A 17,732-nucleotide genomic window follows, 5' to 3' on the forward strand; every position below is an offset into this window, starting at 1 on the left:
ATGTCAAATGGCAATATCAAAACAGTTAAATATGGTCAAAACCATCTCTGCTGAAATGAATTGAATCCCTGTAGTAAAGAAGATTTGAAATTTAAAGTACTTTTCATTGAAGTGAATGCAAAAGCCAACTATTGACATAATGTGAACAAATCTTCCTGGTGAAGCTAGTGCTGTTGATCTCATGAGGAAAGCATTGCCAAACTCATTAATTCACAGAATCACAAACTTTTCCTTGCCTGTTTAACAAAACTCATTTTCAATTCATCTTGGTTTAACACAGTTCTTGTTTTATCTTACTATGGTTTTGATTAAAATGTTTAAAGATATTATATAACATGTAGTTTTGCAGTCCTCAGGTCAGTTTTTGCAGCTGCAACAGCAGGGATAAATATCCAAAGTAATGGATTAGTTGAAAAGATGTATCTGGTGCAATGCCATTATTTATTCTGATCATTATTATCACTGTGCTCATTATTAAACCTTTTGAATTTCATGAAACCAAATCTCTTAACAGTTTTATGGGATTCAGAAACACCAGTGTGTTGTGAACATATTGATGTGTATGGCAAAGGATTTAAAAATCACTCAGTACACCAGTGGCAATAATGAAAATAAGTCCTGAACTTATTATCATACATCCTTGACAAAGTTGGGCATATTGTATTACACGCTGATGGGCCTAAACATTACGACCACCTCTGTCTCATACGTGGATTCTTCGCATGCCACCTAACAGCCATGACCTCTGCAGGACCTCTGAAGGTGCCCTCAGGTATCTGGCTCCAGAGTTAGCTGCAGATCCTGTGCGAGGTGGAACCACCGCAGATCAGCGTTGTTCCAGCGCTGGTTCATGGTTTGTACCCCTCTTTGAACCAATCCCAGTCCTCGACATGTGCCATTGTTAAAGAGATAATCAATGTTATTCGCTTCATCCATGTATGGCTATAATATTTTGGCTCACTGATGTATAAATGTACATGTATATTGTCAGTAAACTGAATTAAAAAAATATTGTCAACCAGAGATAAAAAACAACCATCTCTTGTTTGTTGTGAAGCTAAGGTTTATTCATTTATTTTATGAATGTGTAGTCATTAATGGCATTCAATTATTGGCTCAAAACACATGATACTTCTAGAATCCATCATCATCACAAAAAGTGTTTTTCATCATCCTCACTCTATATTTACAGTCAGTTCATATTAATCACTCCTCTACAATTGTACATACAGCGGGTGTTTTCCTGTCAGATGAGACCTTCATATGCAAAATAAAAAAATAATCAGACTTCAGTCTCTCTTGTCATGGTGGCACAAAATTTAACAGAAAAAAACTAACTCAGACCTAATCTGAATATAAATACAATTTCATGTAAAGGTTTGTGAATGAGTGTAAGGCTAGAGGTATTAAAAAACACATACTTCATATTTACAGTTATTAAAATACCATTAGTAACTCACTGATAACCAATGGTAAACACATCATATTACATCATATTTTAAGTTATTAAAAAAAACAACTTTAAATATCAAAACAGCCTCTGTCTGTCACTATTTTTCAGATTGCAAACTGTACATAAGTCAAAACAGAATCAAGTTGTCCTGTACCCTCCGGTGTGTCCTCACGGTACCTGCATTCAGTGACACACTGTACCTCAACAGGTGTAAACTTGATGCCTCTCTGTTGGCTCAGGAACATGGGATGTTTTCCACCTGCAACACAACAGATCAAATGAGTCAATTTTGAATTTCTGAATTAATTGAACAAACAGAAAAATCTGTAAAAAAAAAAGTCTTTACTGGGCAGTCGGATGAGTATGAAAGTAGGTGGTGCTCCAAGAGGTATGCTGCCCTTCGCCTCATCTCTCCTTCACTGTTGTACTGAATGGCTTCTAACAGTGAAACTCCACCGTGCCTTACAAACTCATCTGCGACCTGAAAAGGAAAGAGCAGCCAGAGATATCACTTGTAAGAGTTGTGAGAAAATACAGTTGCTACGTAAAAAGAAAAAAAAAAAAGTTGTTTGGTTATCTCTACTAAGCACCATCGTCGCATCAGTTGTTTCACTCATTTTTGCACTAATCTTATCCTTGCTTACCTGTGGCCTGCTAACTACCAGCATGAAGAGGACCTCCAGACTCAGGGTAACCATTTCTTGGTCAGCCATTTTAAGTGTTGCACAGAGTGTAGACAGCAATCCAAGCTGGGCCAGCTGGACACAGGACTCCTTTTTCTTGTGGGCAATATTTGCTAGAACCCTGAGGATCTGACAAGAAGGCACAGACCGGTGAGACAGAAAGTGTAACATTGTAGGTGTTTGTGAACAATACAAGGTTCAAATTCAATCATTATCTGCCACTATGACTGAGAAGTATACTACAAAAGCAATAATATCAAAGTTTGGCTTTAGCTTGCACTGACCATCGTATTGATGCCTTGAGAGAATGACAGAAGCTGGATCAGACCAGGGACCAAGTTGAGAGTCAGCAGAGCAGAGCAGAAAGCACTGGAGTGAGCTGGAACAGAGAGTGATGGGAAAAGCATTGGAACAAATTACATTACATACAATCAGTCCTGATAAATACATAAATCCTCAGGTTGTTAGAGAAGGAAACATTCCTTTGCAAGACAGAACCACACAGATATGCAAACATGTAGTCATCTGCTGCTACTTTTTGTATCATATATATTTAGTATTTAATTGTACATATTATATTTTATTTTATTTTATTATATTGTATTATTAATCTTCTTTAAGTATTTGGTTCTTGTCATTTGGCAATCTGTTTTTCTTTCTTTGTACTGTCCACTTTGCTGCTGTGACATGGGAAATTTCCCCACTGTGGGACTAATAAAGAAATATCTTATCTTTTCTTATCTGTGTATATAAAGACAAAGATCTGATGATCTCTTAGTAAAGGTACTGACAACAGTAATTTTGAGACTAGAAACACTGACTGTTCTGAACTATACTGCTGGATGTTTGTGTTTTGAAGATAATTACATTGTAATGACTACTGGAATGGAGAGTACAATTGAACAGTTATTTAGTTTTGTTGCGTAAGTTCCAAGAATCCTATCTATAAAAATGCAAGTCAAATTAAATTTCAAAAAACTGTCGACGGTCGAGTGTATGATAAAGGTCTGCTGGTATGAGCTGTAACAGACCAGTCTAACCTGTGAGGTTGTTGAGGACCCAGGCACTCTCCCTTGCCAAGGCTGGCTGGGTGTGTAGGTAGGTCTTAAGAAGTGCACACAGAGCAACCACAAGTTGGACATCACCCACTTGAGTGTTCAGTCTGTCCACCGGGCAGAGGGACAGGAGGTTTCCCACACATCGCAGCAAAGGACAGACAAGCTGAGGAGGGGAGAGAGGAGAAATAAATGTGAACTTATAGTAAGCTTTTGGAAATGAATAATAAACACATAATTTGTTTCAAGTATGTAAACAAATCTGATCAAACAAACAGCAAAAAAGTAAAGAAATGTAATGAAATGCTGTATTTGATCCATTCATTTTCTTACCAGCTCAAGTCCTTCTTCTTTGTTTCCTTCAGCGACAGCACCACCTAGTGACACTAACAGAGAACTGCACTGCAACAGGGCCCCATGAGCCAACAGCTCTCTGTTACCCTCGATGCTTCAAGTAAGATAAGAGCAGAGGAGAGACAGATTGCCATTATTATGATCTGTGCACTTAGTGAAGTAATTACATAAAATGACAGTGTAGTCTGTAAATATAACAGACAGTTGACATTGACTGAGAACATCCCACAGCTCTCACTTGCAAGCCAGGTAGTGCAGGCACCAAGCACACTCAATAGCAGGTGCCAGGCCAAACTTCGGGTCAGGAGTTAGGACTGATAGCAAGTGTGAAGGTAAGCTGGAGGACAGGACCATCCTGCAGAGGGAGAGGGAGATCATTTTACAACTGAGGACAATGAATGCAAGAAGCACTAACATTGGTGTGCAATTAAAGTGCTTACGGGATTATTTTCTCTGCAGCAGCATCTTTGGCCTGAAGAAGCTGAGAGAGGGTGAACCCCACCGCTTCCACCACTGCTAGATTATGTCTCTGGTTCTGGAAACACACAGAATTATTAACATTATTACATTTAACCTGTGTGTGGCACCAGGTCAAGGCTATGTGGTTCATCAGATTTTTTTTTTTCCAAAACTTCCACAGATTATTTGAAAAACATTTACTGACATATTATCAAAGGGACAGTGAAGATATTGGTGTGACTCCTCTATTAAAGCTGAGGTGTTGTTACGATGTTTAAGGCCAATGAATCTTGTTAGGTTACCTCTATACAGTTGGCCAGAGCTGGTATGATTCCCTGGGCCAGGAGTTTCTCTTTCACAACATCACTGTCTGGGCATAAATTACCCAACGTGTAGAGGCACAGCTCCTGTGTACACATGAACACACACACACACACACACAAAGTCAGATCTTGTAGAATTAGGTGATCATATTACACACTGCCTGGTATAGTAGGCGTAGGTACTAACAGTGAACTTGGTGCTCTGGCCAGACAGGTAGGTGAGCAGGTAAGGGGTGGCAGGCAGACAGGCTGGGGCCACATTGGTGTGAGGAGAGTGAGACAGCTCGTGAAGACACCGAACAGCATGTAGACGGCACTGGGCATTAGAGCCAGTGAGGAGACCGACCAGCAGATGCATACTATTCTCCTGCCTAGGTTCACAGACAGACATGACACATGACTGACACAAATAGTGATAGCGTCATTCAAACTCATTTGATGTGGCGACACCATCATACTTGATGAAGGTGAGCTGTGCTGATGGGTGACGGAGCGCTTTACTCAGGTCTTTCAGGTGGGCCTCCCTCTCAGGTCCGCTGTGTTGAAGTTTGTGGAACAAACTAATCACATCCTGGGGAAATGTCAAATTAGGTTCAAATCTCAAGATCCTTCATTCATTGAACCTGCCAACAAATTATCTGTCACATCTGTCACTCACCTGCTCTCCCGAGGTAGTGTCCATGCTAGCCTCTGGCTGCTCCTCATCTTCATTCAGCAGAAGTCTCTTGCTCACCAGCTGTCTGTCTCTGCGGGCCTGTCTCAGTGCTACAGCATTCAACAATGACAATTATCACATTTATCACATAGTTCCTGCTCCAGTCATACTAGAGTAAGCTATCATACCTTAGTTGTTCAGTGTAAAGAGTTTCATCAACTATGAGAATGTCGCAGCAGCTAAAGGATGTATCAGTGTAATATTGAAAGCTTTACCAGACATCAAGTTATATTTTGCTGTCTTCTGATCCATCTGTTCAATCATCATTTTCAGCAGAGTGAAATACTGAATGGTGAAATGGAGGCTGGCTTACTATTATATATAAACTATGAGAATGTCGCAGCAGCTAAAGGATGTATCAGTGTAATATTGAAAGCTTTACCAGACATCAAGTTATATTTTGCTGTCTTCTGATCCATCTGTTCAATCATCATTTTCAGCAGAGTGAAATACTGAATGGTGAAATGGAGGCTGGCTTACTATAATATATATATATATATATATATATATATAGGATACATATACATGTATACTGGAGAAATGCAAAATGACCATAAAGATACAAAATAAATACAGAGACAAAATAACCACAGGGACCACAAAGACAAACTACAAAGAAACACTAAACAACTACCTAGAACCCAAAATGACTACATAAAGAAACATGGCAACCACTACAGATGCAAACCTGGCCACTACAGAGAGTCACAGGACAACAAAACGACTAAGGCACATAATGACAACAGAGACTGAAGAGGCACAAAATGATCACAAAAATTCACAAAGCGACTTGACAACGTTTGTTCTGCGTCTCTTTCAGTCTGGGGGTCTTGCTACAGCGCAGAGGGGGTGGGGACCTTTTACATGTCTGCGACTAGGGGCCCGTCGTCTCATAATCCGTCCAACGTTAACCTTAAATTTGTGTCGTTTACGTTTTTGCTGAGATTGCGTTGCGCTGCATTTACTGATGTTAACCGTTCAGTTAATTAAACAATAACTGTCCAAACTAAACATACGTCACAATTTAACGTTAGACCAGTTTCACCTTTTTCGTGTTCTCGCCTCTTTAACCTGAGCTCCTCCAGGCTGTCGCCTTGTCGACCAGCTTTGTGGCGAACTCTGTTTAGCCTCCACATTTGACTGCTCTTCTAAGGTATCAGTATCTTAAGTTAAACTCGTTATGGTGACTTATTTCATAGTGGAAGATGTAGCTATGGTGCAGGAATGAGTCCTACAACCCGGAAATTGGTCCTAAAACCGGAAGTTCCCTCATCCCGTCCCGAGACCTGTCCCTATGGGTTTTTTTAAAAGTTGGTTTTCACGATTTATTCTACAACATAAAATACAGTCAGTCAATACCCCCGTCTTCTTCTTCTTTGAGGTTTAATGGCAATTGGCATCCAATACATAAATACCCCAGTCACGATTTTTTGTAGATCGAAAATCGATCTACGGTTCATTTTGACCACCTCGTTGTGTTTATACTCACGCTTTTACAAACTCTTACTGTCTCAGAGGAAACGCGTTTGAAGAAGAGGTAAGTACGCTAAATCAAACTACAAGTTGAAAGTTTAGTAGTGATGACGTTACAATCATGCGACCGTGGTATAGATCGTTTATAGCAGACAGTAGAGAACATGGATGTAATACATCCATGGTAGAGACAGTATAGAGGATCTTTGTTTATAGCCATTAATTTTTACTTCTGATGATTGTATTTATGCGTCGATTGTATGAATGTGTCTGTCTTATTCTGTTCATGATAACGGACTTCAGACAGGGGATAAAAAAAACTATAGCGTTTAATTTGTATTAAAAGCACAATGTACAATGTATATATGAAAGTCTTATCATAAAACTTTTTTTTGGAAACACTGAACTTTCACCCAATACCAAAATAAGCTATTTCAGTATTATTTTAATAAACCTGAAACTTGTTTTTTCTCCACAAAATCTGTCTTCTGTGCCAATTACAAGACAGATGGTACAGTAGTAAACATACTGACAACATTCATTTCATTATTCTATCTGAATCACTATAAAATCTGAGATACGGTTAATGATTCAAAGACCCAGGATAGTTTCGATTATAATGGGACAAATTCCTCAGACTGAAGGACATTGAGCTCAAAAATGGCACGTCCATTCAATCAGTGAAACAACTGGTTACAATCTCTTTTACATAATCATGCAATTAAAATGGTAATTACCATACAAAACATTGAGTAAAAAAGACAGCTGTGGCACAGTATGCCACATTCTGTGTGGTAAACACAAAACAAATTTAAAAGATAAAAATGTACCAAAATAAAAAAGTCAAAAAGTCATCTTTACAGTTTGAAGCGATCCTTTTAACCATTAAACTATGATTTGAAATAATGTGGAGGGATGTGTTAACTTCATCCTTGGGTTCAGCACTGATGTAGAATCAAACATCTTCATGACTCTGTGCTCTTGGAGGATTTCTTCTTCTGTGAAGAATTACAGAAAAAAAAGCAATTAAAGTGATCAGTATAATTAATGTTGAGTAGTGAAACTGATTACACCTTTTTTCTGCCTTGACAGTTCATTTCCAGCAGTAACCTAAATCTATAACATATTGAACTGGTGAATTGTACAGTATTGATACCTTTTTGTGGCTGTCACTGGAGGGTGTTTGGAGTATTTGTGATGCTGTGGCATCCTGGACTGAAACTGCAGGTGTTTCAGGGATCTCATCTGATTTCAATTTGTTTTTCTCTGAGATAATGACAAATGAAAATGTGAAAACAAACATACAAAAACAGAACAACTGCATTTAGTTATGATTGGTGTGAGTTATCTACTTACTTTTCTTCTTCTCTGATGGAGGACTTGGTATCTCAGGGCTGGGTGGAGGTAGTGGCTCTGTGTCAACTGAATTGTTTTTCAATGATGAGTCCTTTTTCTTTTTCTTCTTCACTTCACTCTTCTCCTCTGGCTTTTCCTCTCTGTCACTGCTCTCCGTTTTCTTTGTCATAGTCACATTTTCTTCAATAATCTGGTCTGACAACTTATTTTGATCAGCTTTGTCCTTTTTTTTCTTTTTCGTTTCTTCAACTATCTGCTCTGAACTTTCTTCGTCAGGATTTTCTTTTTTCTTCTTCTTTGCTTTCTTTTCTTTAAATATTTGTTCTGAGTTTTCTTCATAATTAGCAGTTTCTCCTTTCTTCTTCTTTGTTTTCTTTTCTTCTTCTATTTGCTCTGTATTTTCTTTTTCTTCTTCAGGTACCTGCTCTGGATTTTCCTCACTTTCAGCTGTCTTTTTCTTCTTTTCTTTCTTTTCTTCAGCTGTCTGCTCTGAATTTTCCTCACAATCAATTTTCTCCTTTTTCTTCTTCTTCTTCTTGGGTTTCTTTTCTTGTACTATTGGCTCTGTAATTTCCTCATTATCAGCATCCCCATTTTTGTTTTTCTCTAATAATTCTCCTCCAGTCTCATTGTTCTTGCTATCTCCCTTTCTTCCCTTTGTCTTTCTCCTCTCCTCTACAGGTCTATCAACACACTCTCGCTCTGCGACGTCATTCTTTTTTTTCTTCTCCTCTTTACTCTCTTTTTCTTTTCCATCTTCGCTAGTCACATTTGCATTCCCTTCCACGTTGTCTTCAGTCATCCCCTTTTTCTTCTTCTTCTTCTTAGGCTCAGATGTTGTCTCATCATTCTCTTCCTTACTGGGAGTCACAGCTTTTCTTTTCTCTTTCATTGGTGTCTGTTTTGAAGGAGAGAGAGTGGTTGTAGTTAGTCTGTTCTCTACAGCATTGGGGTTTTTTTCTTGGCTCGGGGTGGCAGAAGAGGTCACAGGTGCAGTATTTTTTGGACTGCTCTTCTTGCGTTTACTGTTCTTTGTTGGCGTGTCTTTTATAGCTTTCTCCTCCACCTGCTCATTCTTTTCAACAGTCCCATTATTCTGAATGGGAGTGTCAGTTTTTGCGGGAGGCTTAGCCCGGGGTTTTCTGACGCTTGTTTTCTTGGGTTTTGGTGCAGAAGAGTCCAGAGCGTTGATGGTCTCCATCTTGTCTATGTCAGCCTCTGTGGACAGGGTAAACAAAGTGAAGACATTGAACAAACATGGCTATGTGGCACAAATGTTTCAAAGAAAACATCAATGGCAACCACAACACTACTGTACACAACTCTGTTTTTATGAAATCACTGTTTTCCATGGTGAGGTTGTTCATGGGTGGTGATGTCTTTCTCCCTTTAAGTGAGAGGACCCAGCTCTCCCTGTCTTTTCATCTCCTGCATTTTCCACACTTCTTAACTTTCTCCACTGTCCATTCTGTCTCTTTCCAATGTGAAAATCTCCCAAAAACACACCACTCACTTTTTCTCTAACCTGGATTCCTATATCTACCTACTGTATGTATTTTGGCACACACACACACACACACACACACACACACACACACACACACACACTAACACACATACCTGTGAACTGCAGGACCAGTTTCTTCCATTTCTCTACATCCAGACTGCTGTCAGAGTCTGAATCATCTCCACCAGCGGCTACAACTTTGTCTTTTGTTTGGGTCTTTGATTTCTTTGCCTTGGTGACATTTTCTGCAGATTTTCCCTCACTTTTTTTCCTTTTTGCAGGCACGGCCTAAAAAAAGTGAAGAATAAACAGCCTCCTTAGTAAAGTTTCAGAATTGAGATGAATACATTAAATAAAATGAAAATAAAATAAAACTTACCTTCTTTTTTTGTGTCTCTGCTTTTTTTCCTGGTTTATCTGTCTTTTTTGTTTGCAAGGCTAGAAATAAAAAAAGTGTAGGGTTAAAAATTAATCAAACACTCTTTCTAGTCCAGTGACTGCTGTGGGCTTAATCCTGCTGAAAGACTTTCAAAAGCGTCAACAGAGGTGTAGCTACAGTAGCCCTGCACAGAATCCTTAACTTTCAAATAACTAATGAATGGAAATTTGAAGAACCCTGCATAATGCCCAATTTCAATCCCTTGATTTTGGAGCAAAGATGAACCAGGTGGAGAAAAACATCTTATGAAAGTTAAACCATAACAAGTGAACTGTTTTCGCCCACATCTCAGCCCTGACTTTAACTTAACTTTCAATGCTGCATATTTACAGTCAGTTTTGGGAAAAGAAGCAGTCATACCTTTAGTCGTAGTCCTTCCTTGTTCTTTACACTTGGCTTGCTTGGCTGAGTTAGACCGCTTTTTCTTTTTTGAGTCACTGTCAGGAATTAAAACAATACTCCGTATACATCTCATTACAGCGAGGTCAGCTTACAAGATCAAGGTGGGTGACTTCTGAAAAGAAGTAGTAAGAAATCATACTCACTTTAACCATGAACTGTAGATCTCTAGTAACGATGCAGATATTTTTGTCTCCCCCTGCAGAAAAAAAGAAAAAAAAATCAATATAAACTGATAAGATAACATTTTTTTCAGGGAGACATTCAGGAAAACCACAGACGAAACTAATTACAGCAATGTGCCCTCCTTTCCAGCAAATGTTGATTGATAATGAATTAATTACACCTATATTTGACAAGTCAAATATCCATTGTGAAAACACTTTAGTTTCACCAACTTTCTTCTGGTCTTGCGCTCCCCCTGCAACAGCTCTGCCACCCACTCAGGGGGAGCCTGCCCCCCTTGGGAGCCATTGAACTAAACTATAGATTAAATAAAGGCTAATGGCCACTCTGTGATGCAAAACATATTTTAATCTTCAAAAATGTTCCCCATTCTGCTTTATTTGCATTTTGATTTGAAATACCTGACTAATGATGAGCCTGAATGTCCATTTTGTTTCACTTTATTTGTTCACTCTTCAAACTGCTGAAAAAGGTATTAAATATAAAGTGCTGCTCTTCATTGGACTAGAACAAGCCAATGTTTACACATATAGTAATGACTGTATTTTGGCATTGTGTTAATAAATGTAATTAAGTTCTAACAGCACATGATTAACATAAGAAAAGAAACCACCTGTAAAATCTAATTACTAAACTATTTACCTTTTAGAAGTGTCATTTTTAATGAATAAATACATAATACTTTTCTATGTCTTGTTCTGTCTGTTTGGTTTGTTTAGTTCTCTCCTGTCTCTGTGCTCATGTTTTCCTTGTGATTTGCAGAACTACAGATGAAAATTAGCTTTTAGCTAACTATGGTACAATACACCATATGTTTAATATTGTACACAGAAATCAAATCAAATAAATACTGCATGGCAATAAGTGGGAGGCTTGAAGTTCAACTTGTGACAACTCTTTCATAAGGGAACAGTAGATGAACAGAGTGCCCATGCACAGAACAGAAGATCACGATTGTAGCATTTATCACAACTGTACATTATTGTGTAGCGTTGAAACACTTTTACAAACTGCAGCAGTTACATTCACTATAATCGTCCCAAACTTGACTACCTCTCTGTCACAGACAGTGTGAGTGTGTGTGTACAGTGTTGACCTGTGGGCTGTGCTTTTCCAGCTCCTCTGCAGCTGACTGGAAACCATGCTCCTTCAAATGGCGGTAGATCAACTGGATCAGCTCGTGCTTTGATACGTTCACAGACATGTCCGACACACGAGGAAGCCGACAAATAAACACGCAGGAGTAACCACTAAGAGTATTTTCATATTAAAACTGACCACATACTTCACTGAGTAACCGCTAGTCAACTAAAACACGCATGTTAGCATGTTGAACTCAGGAAGTTGTTCCGTTCACCGGTGCAATGCACCATGGGAGATGTAGTACTTCCGTGAAACATTCAGCCTTCAGCCCATGCTTAATGCATTCTCTTATAATAAAGCATAACCCTGCCAAAATAAGATACCACAATAAATTACAGATGTTGTAAGACCTTCCATAGTCCTTTTAAGTATCTGTTAGTGATACCGTCTGGGCATAGCTACTCAGCCTGTACAGATGTTTCAACTGACCTTTCATCTTATTTGCTTTTTTAAGCAGAAGAATGTCACATTGACCCATTATTATATTGAGCCAGTCATACCAACCAACAAAGACCCTCTCTCTTTCCATCACTTTTCTTTCTACCTGCCTGCAACTTTCCTACGATTTTGCTCAGTTTTAGTGCAGTTTCAGCTTAGTTTCACATCCTCTCCCAGGAAGGAAATCTAACAGACGAGTCACGCCCTTAAGCCAGTCAAGGCTTGTATGATTTGGATCAGTCTCAGAGGTAATTTACCCAGGGGCAATCCGATTTTACTGGAAGAGATCAACGGGAAAGGACTGGGCTATTATTCCGGCAAAATTGGTGATCTGATCTGTCTTTCTGACAATATGAATGTAGACTTCCTGAAGTATTGGCCTCAAGGCTTTTAGAGTTTCTGGTGGTTCTACATTACTGAGAATTAATGGCATCCCTCTGGCTTTAGTAAAAGAGTCTCATCTAATTTAGATTTCATGTTTTGTTTATTTTTTTACATTTATAATTCTTTCAGTCACATGATGTATGGTTGAAACACGTAGTCTTAAAAGTTTTAAAATAGCCGACACATTTTCAAACTGTCAGGTCCCAGAATAAACTTAACTTGTGTCCTGGATGTTGAAGATCCCCTAAAAACATATAGTATCACAACAACTTTGTTAAGTGAGGGTTTATTTCTTGATGGAAACTTGTTGATGATTCATCCAAGTACTCCAGTTTCCTTCCACTGTCCAAACACATGCAAGTTAAGTTGACTGTAGAAATGTAGAAATGACTATGTTTGTCTGTCTATGTGATAAACTGATGACATTGTCCAGGAAGTACTATATGACCGGATTAGATAATAAAGATAGATGGATGAAACGGCTCACTTGCTCTCCTTTTTAAAGTTGCTTGTAACAAAATTGAAAATTAAAAGGTGGCACATGGTTTCCTTTGTAGCAAGCAAAGCGAACCCAGATATGTGCAGATGTGATGTGTGCAGACACTAAAAGGTGAGAAATTAAAGGAAAAGCCAACATAGACCACTGACTCATACTTAAGGAAATAACACCAGTATTATCCTGTTAGTATTAGAATAAACCTCCCCTTCTTGTTCCTTCTGGCTGCCATTTTAACAGTTTCTCTTGTGGCTCTAGGTTTCTTGAACTCAGCTCTCTTCTTAAATCTCTTCATGCTGGAAAAACATCCTCCAACCACAGAGCCAGACAATCCACAAAACTATCCAATCAAGTGAACAAATCAGAAACTTTTCAAAAGCTGCCAGGAAGGCCGGTCTCCTGTCGATCAGGTGTATTTGGATAAAAGCATGCCTTTTTTTTGTCTGGCTGGTTTGGGAGGAAGGTAAATGTGTCTGGGCACAACAGGCTGCCAGGGAGTAGATCTGAGAGAGCTGGTGGTGAGACCTTGGGTCAAACTAGAGGAGAGTATTGAGTAAGCAGAGGGTCAGCAGGAGCAAAACGGCTGAAAGAGCCTCATTCATCGGGCAAAACCAGGAAAGCAGTGAGTATTCCAAACTCAACGTCAGTGCTCAGTGGCTCTCACCAGGGTTGATTTCACCATCTTGCACAACCCCTCTCCCCCCAAAACACACATGCACACGCCATCGGTTTGGCCTAAGGAGCTGGTTATGAGGCTGACTCAGCTCCCCATTCTCAGAATGTTGATGGGAAAGACCACCAAGGTTTTATTGGAGAAAAACTATTTGTAAACTGGGAAATGTCATATTTCCTCAGGACACTTTCCTTCTAAACATCACAATATGTTGAATTAAATCTGGCATGCGATAAATTGCATTTTATAGAGTGAGGTTAAGTTACTGGAGAAAAAAAAAGGCAGTGACAGAGAGGACTGAATAACTGCACATCCCTGAGCACAAGAAACATTTCCCTTGGCTTTGATGACATGTTGCAGTAAAGCTGACTGTGATATTTGTACAGGTTACCCTTGTAAATGGCAGACTGTTTTACAGGAAATAAATCTACTTTACATTCCACACATTTAGCTGCTCACATCTGTGCTCACCCTGCAGGTAATTGCCTACAACTACAGCCGGTGAGATTTGTTATTGCTGGGGACCTTTAATGTATCACAACCTGTCAGTGCTGCCACGTTGGTAAGGTTGTAAAACTGATTTAGGCAGTGGCGCTTCTCGCTTGTATGCTGCCCTGGGCAAACACCCCCTTCTTTAAATTTTTATAATAACATTCCTGTGATATTATTCCTGAAAACAAATCGTTGATTTTGTCGAAATTTCTGAAAATATCTCTGTTAAAGTTCTTAAATATTCTGATAATATTCCTGTTAATCTGCTACAATATTACTGAAAATTTTCTTGTAACAAATCGTCATGACTTTTAAAAACTAAATAAATGATGAGTAGCAATTAAAGCTATGCAATCATAAATACCAAAATGAAATAAGTCTCTGTCCCTCTTATATACACACAAATAATAATAGAAAATCAAAATACTAATCTGCACAAATCAATCATCCCACAAATATATTAACAAAAGAACCTACTTCTTCTTATTATTACACTATTACACACTTCAAACAAGACACACACATTGCACAACTGTCATTTGAAGCCTCACCTTTAACACCTCTCTATATATATCTGTAGGCCTATATCTATATATAGGCCTATACGTGTGGTGTGCTAGTTTATCATTCTAAACGATTTCTCAGTATTATGACTGAATTGTGGTTTATTTGGCAGCCTTTCCTGCTGTGTAGTGCTGTGCAGGTAAAACACTTTAGTATGTATCTCATTATTTGAAAAATTTGCCTATGAAATTGATTGGTTCATTAAATAAAAAAGTAACATTACGGAAATGTCAAATACACCCACACACAGGGTGCCATAGTGATTGCTCTTTGAGTCCCTTTCAGACGTCCTTCCAGGTGGCTCTGCTGGAGGGAAGTAATGAAGTGTTGTGCCTGGCCTTCCTGCCCAGGTGCTGCTGCAGCTCCACAAGAGCCAACTCAAACACACCTACAGTCAGAGGCTGAGGTCAGTACTCGAGCCCACACTGTCCCCTCACCTGTGAGGTAACACCTGGTAAGACATAATGTGTGGACATCAGAATGTCTACAGAGAGAAAGGAAGAGGATATATTATCTGAATACAACTGTCTGCTCTTTTTGAAACAGATCTCCTCATGTGACTCATTTTCATGTGTTTTTTAACCTCGCTACACAGATGAGATGCATTATTGAGCTTTCTTAAACATGTACAAACCGTTGTTTCTTGCGCTGCAGATCTACTGCTGGTGGAGGTTGTGGCTGTTGCCGCTGAGGCTTACCCACACCCGCCTGTGTTCACTGAGAGAAACTGAAGCACAGGTATTAGCTGGTACTTGATTATGCTGTTATTAGCACAGTTCATTTTTTTTTGTTTCATTTTCTCAAACTGTCTATTTAAAAAGGTTTAGAAAGATGAAAAAAAGATGTGTCATATACTGCTCCTTCCCCTTGCATTGCCTCCAAAGACAGAGTGTATTATCTGCATTTTTAAGTATAATAGGTTCTATGGATATCAGTAAAATTATCAACTTTAAAACGTATAAAATGAAAGCATTAGCAAAGTTGTATGTTACGCAGTTTGCCAGCCAGCCTGAAAACTCATTTTTGGTATATCCGTTGAAACCTGCTGAATTTAAATAACTGAACCAAGAGAGAAAGATGAGTGTCCTTTGCCCTAAAATGACCCTGATTTGATTAACTGATGTTGAAAAGATGATAACAGATTTTTTTTTTTTTAAAAAGGAGATGTTGAACAAACTCTGAAACAAAGGTACTTCTGTACATAGTAGAGGGGCGACAAGCTGAATACAGTTCTATTGAAGTAAGGGTTTTGGCTCAGGGTTGAAACACAGGAAGAAAGAAAAACCTCCATCCAGTCTTTCTCAGATTAGAAAATTGGGGTAGGAGGGGGAGTAATGTGCAGCTTTACTGGCAGGGCTGCGTTGACTAGAAAGGGGGTAGTGTTCATGGCGAAGGGGAGCAGCCGTATTCAGTAACAGCACCTCTTCCTTTAGCCAAAGCCAACATCTGGTGCCGACCGACACAGAACAGCAGCAGCAGCAGCAGCAGACGCAGCAGCAGCAGCAGCAGCAGCAGCAGCAGCAGCAGCAGCAGCGGCAGCCAGAGTCTCTGCTTCCCTTTCAACTCATTATTGCATTTCATGGTTCCTTACAACCCAGATGGAAAGTGATGTAAAAATGAGGAGATGTTGTTGAATGTGTATGTGTGTTTTTCTGTGTTTGTTAGTTTATCAGAAGAGAGGAGGTGAAAGGTCAATACAAAGGGTTTAAAAGCTACTACTACCTCTTGTACTAACTTCATGAATGAGGCAAGTAATGAACTCCTTCCGAATGAAACCGCACTTTGATTGTGTTTTTATATATCCGCTTTTAATTAAGCAGTAGAAAAAAGGAGGTGTTGTTAAATTTACGATGTTCCACGACACTCTGTTGTGTTCACAAGCTCTGGAAGAAATTGGACATATTAGGTGGGTAATGAAAAACCAACAAAGACACCACAGATGTTCACAGCACAAATACTTGCAACTCTGAGCCTTTACCAAGTAGCTTGAGTTCAAGGCGACCGTCACATTTTTAAATTTCCATTTAGAGAGATAATTTTTCCTCTCAAAACCTCACTCTGAAAACGTCCCAATGATATGTAACCATTAGGAGGAAAGTGGTCTGAAAACATTCATCATTTTAAACAGTTACACTTGGGACAGCAGAGGAGAGGGATCAAACGGGTGAAAGGATGAAAAGAGCAGTGGAGTAAGAGTTTGAGAATGTGATGTGTGAGTAGTTATTAAAGCTGTGTGACTAACTTTAACCTGACCTGACCACTCACTGTGTTTGAATCAAGCTGTTTCTGCAGGTAGACAGCTGCGGTTCACAAGAATGCAAAAAAATTAACATACCTTTTATTTTTAGGTTATTTTGACATGGAGCAGCAGCAGCAGCGTGAACCAAGTTATGGCAAACAAATAACTGAAAATAACCTCCAGAAACCAAGTATGGTGTTTGTTGAACATCTTGGGGGGGGGGGGGGGTCAAAGAAAACTCCACTCGTGGTGTATTGTAAGGTTGCTGTTTCCATAAATACTGTCATCAAACCATTTCTTGGTTAATGGTTGAATTCTTTATTTTGGCAAAATGACAGTTCAAAAAAGGATAAAAGGATTAGTAAACGTGTGGTGTAACTGTAACATATCTGTGGTATCAACCTATTAACATCTTTCAGACTTTGGAGTATGATGAGTATGTGGGCACATGCTTGTGTTAATATATGCGCATGTTTGAGTTGATAGGTGTGTGTTGTGGTGTTGGTTGTGAGTAGGACTGTTGTTGACCCGGTGAGCTGCAGCAGTTACACCTCTGACCAACAGAAAACAGATGAGTCACATCTCATCAGAGTGGCTGCCCAAAGACATGAGGACTCTTAATTTCCTGGCAATACACACACACACACACACGCACATACACACACGTACACACGCACACACACACACACACACACACACACACACACACACACACACACACACACAGGGTCACTTGGGGACAACCCTGACTGTCCCGTCTCCTATCTGTGACATATCGTAAACTTACTATGATCAACATTATCCCGTCCCTCAGTGTGATTGCACAACAGCTCTCTGATTTTTGTTGGGGCTTTTGCGAACACCTTCAGCTGTCCAAGCCGCTCCCTCTAGGAAAACTACA

At 39.3% G+C, this 17,732-nt stretch overlaps 2 protein-coding genes across 3 annotated transcripts; both read right to left on the bottom strand.

The window, feature by feature from the left end:
* Positions 1-1,058: 1,058 nt before the first annotated feature.
* tmco6 (transmembrane and coiled-coil domains 6) lies at positions 1,059-6,564 on the bottom strand. Of its 2 annotated transcripts, none has more exons than XM_022751632.1 (13): positions 6,532-6,564; positions 4,986-5,092; positions 4,786-4,898; positions 4,515-4,698; positions 4,307-4,411; positions 3,986-4,080; positions 3,784-3,900; positions 3,525-3,639; positions 3,177-3,357; positions 2,421-2,515; positions 2,098-2,265; positions 1,800-1,934; positions 1,059-1,712 (listed from the first exon to the last, which is right to left on the bottom strand). In XM_022751632.1, exons 2-13 carry the CDS (start codon positions 5,007-5,009, stop codon positions 1,689-1,691), a joined length of 1,356 nt encoding a protein of 451 aa, XP_022607353.1. In that variant the 5' UTR covers positions 5,010-5,092; positions 6,532-6,564; the 3' UTR covers positions 1,059-1,688. The 2 variants fall into 2 exon arrangements, with proteins under 2 accessions (XP_022607353.1, XP_022607352.1); XM_022751631.1 differs by lacking the exon at positions 6,532-6,564 and adding an exon at positions 6,088-6,297.
* A 262-nt stretch (positions 6,565-6,826) lies between these two features.
* Positions 6,827-11,724, bottom strand: LOC111226466 (neurofilament heavy polypeptide-like). The gene is made up of 8 exons (XM_022751634.1): positions 11,499-11,724; positions 10,363-10,415; positions 10,178-10,254; positions 9,758-9,816; positions 9,492-9,666; positions 7,872-9,089; positions 7,672-7,781; positions 6,827-7,513 (listed from the first exon to the last, which is right to left on the bottom strand). Exons 1-8 carry the CDS (start codon positions 11,604-11,606, stop codon positions 7,481-7,483), a joined length of 1,833 nt encoding a protein of 610 aa, XP_022607355.1. The 5' UTR covers positions 11,607-11,724; the 3' UTR covers positions 6,827-7,480.
* Between the last annotated feature and the right edge of the window lie 6,008 nt (positions 11,725-17,732).

This window comes from Seriola dumerili, unplaced genomic scaffold (assembly GCF_002260705.1).
Source record: "Seriola dumerili isolate Sdu_G_001 unplaced genomic scaffold, Sdu_1.0 BDQW01000160.1, whole genome shotgun sequence".
NCBI lineage: Eukaryota > Metazoa > Chordata > Actinopteri > Carangiformes > Carangidae > Seriola > Seriola dumerili.

Excerpts from the sequence above, each read along its gene's own strand:
- tmco6 (XM_022751631.1), bottom strand. The coding sequence starts at position 6,178 with ATGTGGAGGCTAAACAGAGTTCGCCACAAAGCTGGTCGACAAGGCGAC. Across the intron at positions 2,266-2,420 it reads CTCAAGGCATCAATACGATG|ATCCTCAGGGTTCTAGCAAA; the intron begins GTCAGTGCAAGC and ends CCTTCTTGTCAG. Across the intron at positions 1,935-2,097 it reads TGGTAGTTAGCAGGCCACAG|GTCGCAGATGAGTTTGTAAG; the intron begins GTAAGCAAGGAT and ends TTTCCTTTTCAG.
- LOC111226466 (XM_022751634.1), bottom strand. The coding sequence starts at position 11,606 with ATGTCTGTGAACGTATCAAAGCACGAGCTGATCCAGTTGATCTACCGC. Across the intron at positions 9,817-10,177 it reads AGGAAGGACTACGACTAAAG|CCTTGCAAACAAAAAAGACA; the intron begins GTATGACTGCTT and ends TTTTATTTCTAG. Across the intron at positions 7,782-7,871 it reads TCCATCAGAGAAGAAGAAAA|AGAAAAACAAATTGAAATCA; the intron begins GTAAGTAGATAA and ends TCATTATCTCAG.